Source organism: Puntigrus tetrazona, chromosome 4 (assembly GCF_018831695.1).
Source record: "Puntigrus tetrazona isolate hp1 chromosome 4, ASM1883169v1, whole genome shotgun sequence".
In the NCBI taxonomy this organism is placed as follows: domain Eukaryota; kingdom Metazoa; phylum Chordata; class Actinopteri; order Cypriniformes; family Cyprinidae; genus Puntigrus; species Puntigrus tetrazona.
The window spans coordinates 12,213,486-12,222,912 of NC_056702.1; the positions used below are offsets into that span (position 1 = coordinate 12,213,486).

At 39.0% G+C, this 9,427-nt stretch overlaps 1 protein-coding gene across 1 annotated transcript in view; it reads left to right on the top strand.

Annotated features, from left to right (window-relative positions):
* Positions 1-9,427, top strand: part of LOC122342787 (thyrotropin-releasing hormone-degrading ectoenzyme-like) — a 97,630-nt gene that overhangs the window by 43,359 nt on the left and 44,844 nt on the right. The window contains 3 exon segments of the mRNA XM_043236899.1: positions 1,108-1,221; positions 5,464-5,601; positions 8,047-8,112. Coding sequence (XP_043092834.1) covers positions 1,108-1,221; positions 5,464-5,601; positions 8,047-8,112 — 318 coding nt within the window.

Sequence of the window (9,427 nt, forward strand, 5' to 3'; positions counted from 1 at the left end):
GTAGAATGTTTCGCATATCATAAACATATCCAAGGACCCAAAATCAGTCATACCTTAAGTCATCCGTTCTATTTGCTCTGCAGAGCTCGGTCTTTTTTAAACACAATAAATGTGATGTGACTCACTTTCCTGGTTCACTGTCATTAGCGTCAGAACATCTGATAAATCAGAAGAGGGCAGAGAAAGTCAGTAAACCTATGGGAAGCCACTTGATGTGTGACTAGCAGAAGGTTCCTCTGAGAGCAGAATACCAGCTGTCTCTCTCCACGCTATCAGTCCATGTGTCTGAGTCACAGATGAACGTCCCGTCAGGCGCTTTGAGCTGCTGTAATGATGTCGTGTTCAGATGAAAGAGGTCTGACTCCTACAGAGGTGTGTGTGTGTGTGTGTGTGTGTGTGCCGCCACAATGGGATCCGGCGTTCAGTAGCACATCTGCTTGACGGCTTCAGAGTCTGGAAAATATTCAGCCCATTTAGAACTGCAGTGTTGCATCTTTTCCTTTCAATAGCCCTGTTTTGCACACTGTCATCTGCACACAATGGCAGGGGTCATTTGGATTCTTTCTACCTTCCAGATGGGATGTTTCATAATCGAATCCTTATTTTTCTCTGTTCTGTTCATTTGCGATGTCCTTGGCGAAGCGCCCAGGTATGAATGCTGTGAAACAGAAAAATGTGCTTTAATTGTGTAACTGTAAGTAATTGATTATTTAAGCCACAATTAATCATAGTTCAGAAGGTCTGCTGGGTTTCTTAATGTTTTGTGAAGCCTTTTGTGAACAACTTTTCTGTTGAAGCAGACTGCAGCTTTTTATTAAAAGTGTTTATTTGGACTTCTAAAGAGCACAAGATGTTTTTTTATGCTGTACTGGATAAAATGCGTTTGCCACTAGATGTAATGTGCTTTTGCAGATATTGGATGAATAGGAGCGTGGATATATTCTTGAAGCTTTGGCCAAATGTTTCAGTATACTGATAAACACTTTCCTTGTACAAAACAAAAAAAAGTTTGCTGTTATTCTTCGCCAATGAACATGAAATCAATCTTTAGTAATAGTCACTGTGTTTTTTTTGTTGATGATTGATTGTTCGTTTCTTCTCTTCTAGTGGTTTGGGGATCTGGTCACACCGGTTTGGTGGGAAGACGTTTGGCTGAAGGAGGGATTCGCTCATTACTTTGAGTACATCGGGGCCGATTTCCTCTTTCCAAAGTGGAACATGGTGAGTTTTGGATGTTGTTATTGTTTTTGTATCGATCAGAAGCAATTGCTGTAATGTTGAGTTAGTTGTATCTGTGACACTGTGGTTCTGATTAAAAAAATGCTTTTAAATTCATATGTAGAGTGTAAACTTTAGAACTAAAAAAAAAAATTACACTAATTTACAAAGTCATGTAATGACAAGTGTGCATCATTGACACACCTTTGTGAATACCTGACTTAAAACTGCTAATTTACTTCACAGAGCTGGAATTAGTGCCAAGCAGCCATAAAAAAACACAACACTTGAATTCAAAGCCAGGACACCGACACATAAACAACAAAATCTGAACCTCTGTAAATAAAGCGCAGTGTAGACGTTGCATGGTCTAATGAGTCATCCTCATCCATTTTCTACATCCAGATGGGTTCATGTTTGGAGAAAGACAAAGCATGGCTTCGATTCACAATACCCATCCGTCTCACAGGAGTCACAGGTTCAGTGATTCTCTGAATGGTTTTTTAACGGCCAAGATTTATGAGGTTATTTTACCAGACCAGGTGCGTCCAAACCATCATCTCGTGATAGTCCTGTATTATAGGATGATAAACAAACCAGGAGTGTTTGAGAACACCAGGAGAAAGTCAAACACCTTCCATGGTTTCTCTATGCCGTCACCATATCTGAACTTTATTAATATTTCATTAGAATATCTGGAGTACAGAGTCACGATGAGTGCTTTTCCTCCTTCCCCTTAAAAAAGATTCCCACATATCCCATATTTCTCTACAATAGGATCTCAGTATATGTTAAATGTATTGATGACAGTCAATTTAATTATTGCAGCATACATTTGGCTACGCACGTTGCAATTTCCTGTTTCTTGATTGCTCGAACTCTACATATCCCTGACATTTATCAATAAAATCCACTTTCAGGTTTGTCAGAGACAAAACTCCTTCATTTAATAATTCAGGAACAAACAGTGCTCTCTCTAGGGCAGCTTTTGTTTGAGCGTAATGGCGTTAGCAATTACCATAATGCTATTCCAGTCCAGCTTTAGTGGCCAGTAATGCAGCTATTGTGATGCACTTGAGGCTTCACTCAAATGAAATAAGTACACAGGTCATCAGTACAACAAAATGTAACCCAGTTTACCAATGTTTATTACACAGAGGGCTTCAAAATGTATGACGCTTTGCTACTAATTAGCGGTCATGCTGATTAAATATGTTTGGATCATCTGCACAATTATGAATCACCTATTTTGATCATGAGCTAGTAAAAGATTGTTGTGCGTTGTCGTTCACGACAAACCTGACAATCCAAAATGGCAGAAGACATAACTCAGAAAAATGGTTGAATAAATTGTGTGGGGTTTTTTTTCTTTGCGCAAAAAATGCCTTCTCGTACTGCTCTGTTTTACTGATTTTTTTTTTTACGTTTCTGGATCTGGTAGCATTTCAGTTGTGCTGCTGTCTTTGGAGGGTCAGACAGTGCTCAGATTTCGCCAAAAATATTTCAATTTGGGTTCTGAAGATGAACAAAGGTCTTATGGGTTTGGAACGACATGGGTAATTAATGACAGAGTTTTCATTTTGAACTGAACAAGCCCTTTAATATGAAGATACATGTCTGTATAGTACCCTTGTTTGATTTGTGTGTATAATCACAAACTCATTCACTTTCACACAATGACCTTCCCATCCGTCTGTCCCAGTATTTCATACTTCTCTGCTCCAAGCCACCTTGGTTGCGGGGCGTCAGCCAAGCAGAGAGACCATTTAGGGAACGTCATTTCAGGGAGCAATTGGGTTTTGATGGAAACCCTTCGGTACGCCGAGAGGACGACTCTAAGCATTTCCCTACCAAAATATGGATAAAATTGCATGTTTCAAGAGGAAGGAATTGAAACCAGAACTGAAAACTCATAAGTGCACGGATAACTGTTGGGAATGGATCGGACACAGATGAGTAATATTTCAGCCTATAGGTTCCTTCACCTGCTCATAACGACTGGACCGATTTGTTTTCCTCCGCTTTCTCCATTTTTATTCATCCGACATGAGTGCTAGAGATGCTTCCAGAGGTTTATTTACCCATAAGGCATTGCTCCGAAGACAGGCATCACTGCTGTCTCTAGCCTATGAATGATCGGCGTGAATCTTCAGGTGCATCTGCAGCCCGTGATGATGTTGAGATGATAATAAGCAGGATCTAAATGAAGTATCATTGGATGTAAACACCTTGTTGAGAGCGCATATGGGCCAGATGGAAGCTCTTCTCGTTGCTCTCATTTTATAGTGCACATTACGTGACTTGCATCAAAGCAGCTCTACATCAACAGCTGTTCTATTTCTTTCTTATTCTGTCTTTTTCACATTCACCACAATGTTGTACATTTTCTCGAAGGCCTCATTTCGTACTGATTACGTCTATATATATATTCACATTAACCTTTAAGGTTTATTAATCTGAATAATAAAGTAACTGTCCATCACAAAATAAGACAGCTGTCACATAGTGTTATCTCTCAGAAGACAACTTAAGTGGTGATTATAAATAGTTTGAGAAATCAGAACACAGATTTCTCTAGAAGTCTAAGTTTTCACTCTGATGTTAAATATGAGGAATGAATTATCACAGCAGTCTATTACGTATAACATGTTTAAGTTTTTAATGTTTTAGGAATATCTAAAGGTAACTGCATTTAGGGTGCAAATCTATTGTGGGATATTTAACCCTGATTAAATAATAAATTAACATCAAAGCCAACCAGATCGTCTACAAATACTGTAAAAAAAATCAACAGATCAATCTTAGTACCTGTAAATATTCTCCTTATTGATTATTGATATCACTTATTAATCGATCAGAGACAGAAACTGTTTTTTAATTCACTTTAATAATTAACATCGCAAATGTGTATGTATGATTTATTTATTTATTTATTTATTTTTTGGTGTCATTTTAGCTTTAAACCCACATTAATTTCTAAACCTTGAAGTATTATTGTATTGTCATAAAATCATTTAATGATTCTGATGAACGTTTGTTTTTTTATTAATTTCCGTACATTGTTTGTAAATCCCATGATTAAAATATCCTGCTCTCTTGGATTAATGTCTTCAATGGGATTCTTAATCAAGCTGCCAAAAGCTTTAATGGGCAAGAATTATTCATAATGATGGAGAATAAAGGTGTAATAAAACATTAAGAGTATCAAAGCCAGATGTGTTCATAGCAGCTGATAGCGTGCAGGCTTTCTCTTAGTCACGCACTTCTAATAAATACATAGATGCGAAAATAATAAAACAATCAAATATTCATTTAGTGTCGTTTTGAATTTGATAAGTCAGTGCAGAGATTTGGGCAGAGAAGCCATTATGAAGATGTTCTCGATATGAACCTGCAGTGTAATGCTTTCATATATAATTCATGTGATTCATATTTCATCCGTTTTCATGTAAGCTATCTGGCGAAGCGCCACTTTCAAATGAGTAGCAGGAAAAAAATCACTGCAGAAGCACAATTTACAGTTTGCTTTATTGCATTCACGATGTGTTTATATTATCTTTGAACGACTGAAAATAAAAGTTGTTTAATAAAACTGGAGCAGAATTCATTAATATATTTCAATATTTAGTGAACATTACATATCTGTGATTATTCAGTGTAATAATGTTTGTACATTTACGTTATACACAAAGGTTATTCAAAGAAAAAGAGCCCCACGGTAATGATCTAACTGCCTCCTCGTGGTTCACTTCAGCACAGACTCCCTAAAAATAGGGAATAATCTGATATCGGAGTAAGATCTTTCTCATGGGCCCCAGAACGACTGCGTTTGAGATCGTGACTCTTTACTGATCCACAGACACAGTGAATGATGAGGGTCTTTGTCATCTGACCCAGAACTTCTACCTGTCTTTATAGAGAATCCTACAGAGAGACATTTGATCAGAGCAAATCAAACAGACACACACACACACACACACACACACACACACAGCAGTGTTTCTCTCATGAGTGAGTCGTGTCGGCTCTCATGTGTTGGAAGTGAATGTTCATCATATCAGAGGATTGTGGGAAGCTGCTGCAGGTGTAAAGGTTTCGGTCGTGAGAGATATGAGCTGGATTTTCCCATAACCACTTTCTAATTACATTTATAGAGCGACCCGTGTGATTCTACTTATGAAAATCAAACAGAAGCTTTCATGTGTTTGATGCCGAATGAAGTCTCTGTCTGTGTGTCATCCACAGGAGAAGCAGAGGTTCCTGACTGACGTTCTTCATGAAGTCATGTTACTGGACGGTTTGGCCAGTTCTCATCCCATCTCTCAGGAAGTGTTTGAAGCCACAGACATCGACAGAGTGTTTGACTGGATCGCGTATAAAAAGGCAAGACGATCTCTGCATGATGGGAATGATTATATAAACATTCAATATTGAGCTGAGCTGATGAGCTGGTTTATACTCAAGACTGAACATAAATACGGTTTCGTGTGATTCTACGTTTAGTTCTGTTTTCTACAAATAGCCAGCAGAAGAGAAACAGCGACTTTGTTTGGTCGCTGTAAATCAGTCAGTTATTTATGTCAGGACTTCACTGTTAAACGAAAGCTTTTATTAAGTCCGGTAAACACCTCTGGTTTGCTCGTTATTTTTCTCCCAGCTAAAGACTTCTCAGTATATCTTTGTGAATTGTAAATGGAGTCACATTCCTATAAGCCTCGTCACATACGCAAGAAAAACAGTTTAATTAAAAGCTTGTTTTTTTAGTAAGTCGAGGACAGAAACTGTTACACTGAGAGATCGGGAGGTTTTGTGTCCTCTGGGGACTTCAGCTGCACAATAAACATTTCATCTCAGACCAGACGACGTCTAATTACCTCTTTCTTACTGGAACACACTTTAAATAACTCCAGCGCCCCAAATATATCCTCTCATCCTGAACGTCTGAAAGCCATTAAAGGAAAAAAAGAGCAGTAAAGAAAAATAATCGCCTTCTTTTAGAGTTCAAACACAGATAAGATCATCCACCCAACGAAGATCTGAGTTTCTGCTTCAGCTCTGAACACGAGATCCAGGGATGATCCACCTTTCTTATACCTAAACCCACCGGTCTCCACCCCTTTATACCTAAACCCACCGGTCTCCACCCCTTTATACCTAAACCCACCGGTCTCCACCCCTTTATACCTAAACCCACGGTCTCCACCCCTTTATACCTAAACCCACCAGTCTCCACCCCTTTATACCTAAACCCACGGTCTCCACCCCTTTATACCTAAACCCACGGTCTCCACACCCTTTATACCTAAACCCACCAGTCTCCACCCCTTTATACCTAAACCCACCGGTCTCCACCCCTTTATACCTCTCAGTCTCCACCCTTTATACCTAAACCCACGGTCTCCACCCTTTATACCTAAACCCACGGTCTCCACCCCTTTATACCTAAACCCACCGGTCTCCACCCCTTTATACCTAAACCCACGGTCTCCACCCCTTTATACCTAAACCCACGGTCTCCACCCCTTTATACCTAAACCCACGGTCTTCACCCCTTTATACCTAAACCCACGGTCTTCACCCCTTTATACCTAAACCCACGGTCTCCACCCTTTATACCTAAACCCACCGGTCTCCACCCCTTTATACCTAAACCCACCGGTCTCACCCCTTTATACCTAAACCCACGGTCTCACCCCTTTATACCTAAACCCACGGTCTCCACCCCTTTATACCTAAACCCACGGTCTCCACCCCTTTATACCTAAACCCACGGTCTCCACCCTTTATACCTAAACCCACGGTCTTCACCCCTTTATACCTAAACCCACCGGTCTCACCCCTTTATACCTAAACCCACGGTCTCCACCCCTTTATACCTAAACCCACCGGTCTTCACCCCTTTATACCTAAACCCACCGGTCTTCACCCCCTTATGCTTAAACCCACCGGTCTTCACCCCCTTATGCCTAAACCCACCCGTCTCCACCCTCTGGATCTTTCGTTCTGCAGGGAGGGGCTTCTGTGATTGGATACCGATTGGCTCTGGCTGTTCAAGCCCCTCCCACTCTTTCTCTACAGGCTCTGTGTTGTTATTCTGACACCCAGCCGTCCCTCATCACTTCCTCCTCACACTCTAAGGACTCTGATATCCCAAAACACATCCCACGAGTCCTCAGCGCTAACAGGAAGTGACACTCATCACGCAGGCTGTGAGGAAGGGATGTGGAGAGATAGGAATTAGATGCTGTCAGATGAGCATGTCAAAGTCACTCAAAGTCAAAAAGAGACAACGGGACGAGTGTCATGGGGTTCTTATTTAGATGAATTTATGTTTTCTTCACATTTTCTAAAACATTAATCATACTCTGTGATGTACAAGCATTTTAACATGACATTTAAATTAAATTAAACTACATAAATGCAATTTTAATTGAATTAAATTAAATCAGTAATTGCTAACTTAAAGTATTAAAAAATTTAAATTTAAATGACAATTTTTTCTTTTACATTTTACAAAATTAAAAATGAAAGCTAAAAATATGTAAACTGTAAAAACGCATTAATTTACATACTGCTAAAATAACACTGAATAAATTACATTTGATTTAAATAAAAAATACGAGGAAGTGGACTACGCTAAATAGAAAAATAGAATAGATAATTATAAATATAAAAGTACAGTGATATCAAAATACAAACTCTACTTAATTTCATGCTCCATTGACTCCCATTGGAGGTGGATTACTGTACTTTCACACTAGGTGTATTTAGTGATCAGGAGCGAATGAGAAGCTTTCTCTGAATGTGTGTTTGTTTTCGTGTCTTCAGGGAGCCGCTCTGATCCGAATGCTGGCTAACGTCATGGGACAGCCGCTATTCCAGAGAGGCCTCAATGTAAGTCAACGCTTTTCTTTCATCTTCTCTCTTTGTGGTCACAGATGATTTAACATGTATGTTTGTTTTACTCCTAATGCCTTATGAATATTGTGTGTAAGGCTCTCTTTATGAATAATACATTCTGCATAAATGCAGCTTTAAGAGGATTGTGGCATAATACCTAAATACTTTTATTTTTTTTTTTCCAAAAACTCAATCCTTGTTAAATCCTGTGAATGTGAGCTGAATGTGTTACAAATGAATCTCTCCATTTAACACTTGAACGTCTCCGTGAAGGTTTTCTGAGAGTCTCGTATGTTCGGGAGATCACGCAGCCGTGTCGCTTTAACGCGTCTTTCTTATCTTTAGAGCTAAAACAGCTTGTTGCATCACGCTTGAGGTGAAAGCGGCACAATCGGTGATTAAACGTGTTCGTGTCAGAAATTAATTTCATATCAGAAACTTTTACAATCAGAATCATTCTCTTTACGGTAACGGTGAAACACAAGCGCTCCGTTAAAACAGTTATACTGTATCTGATAGCCACGGGTTTTTTTGGCTCCGGCTGAAGTGTTTTTAAGTTCTCTGAAGCTCTTTCTGTGTTCGTCTCGCAGTCAGACTTCCTCTGGACTGAACAGCAGAACTCTTCATGTATTATTAGAGAGGATTAATAGTTTTGTGGACACCATATGGCTGCTACATAAAACTACTTCCTGAAATGTGGGTAAAGGATCTGGGCCGTGAGCAAAGCGTGTCTGAATCCAGTGAGAGTCAATCTGTAAATGAATAAATGCAGATGAGTTAAAGGTACAAGGTGTGAGTTCACACGGATTCAGAGGTGATGGACTCACATACCTCACCTTCGCATAAATCACTTCTCGAAGATCTCCTTTTATTTCTTTATGCCTGAGAAGCTGGGAAAAAAATCTGACAGTTTCAGAGTTGTTTTCTGGGTTATTTTTGTTATTGTGGTTTAATATTGCTGTTAGTGTTTGGAAGCACAATCAGGTCAGAGCAACACATTTAGTGCTTTATATTACAAAACTTCATTAGTGTGCTTTATTTTGTGCAGTTAAATGTCCACTCTTTTTATTTAAAAGAGCAGAAAGAAACATCAAATTATGAAACTATTTAAACTTTTTGTTTTATATTAATGATTGAAATTTTTTATATATATTAATAAATTTTTCATTTGTTTGTCTTATTTTCTCTGTCTCTCTCTTATTTTTGTTACTTTATATTAATCCTAGTTTCTCCTTTCTTCTCGATGTAGAGGCTCGTGAAGTCCTCAGTTTCTCTAGATCTTGAGTATTTAAGAGGAGAGACACAAGCT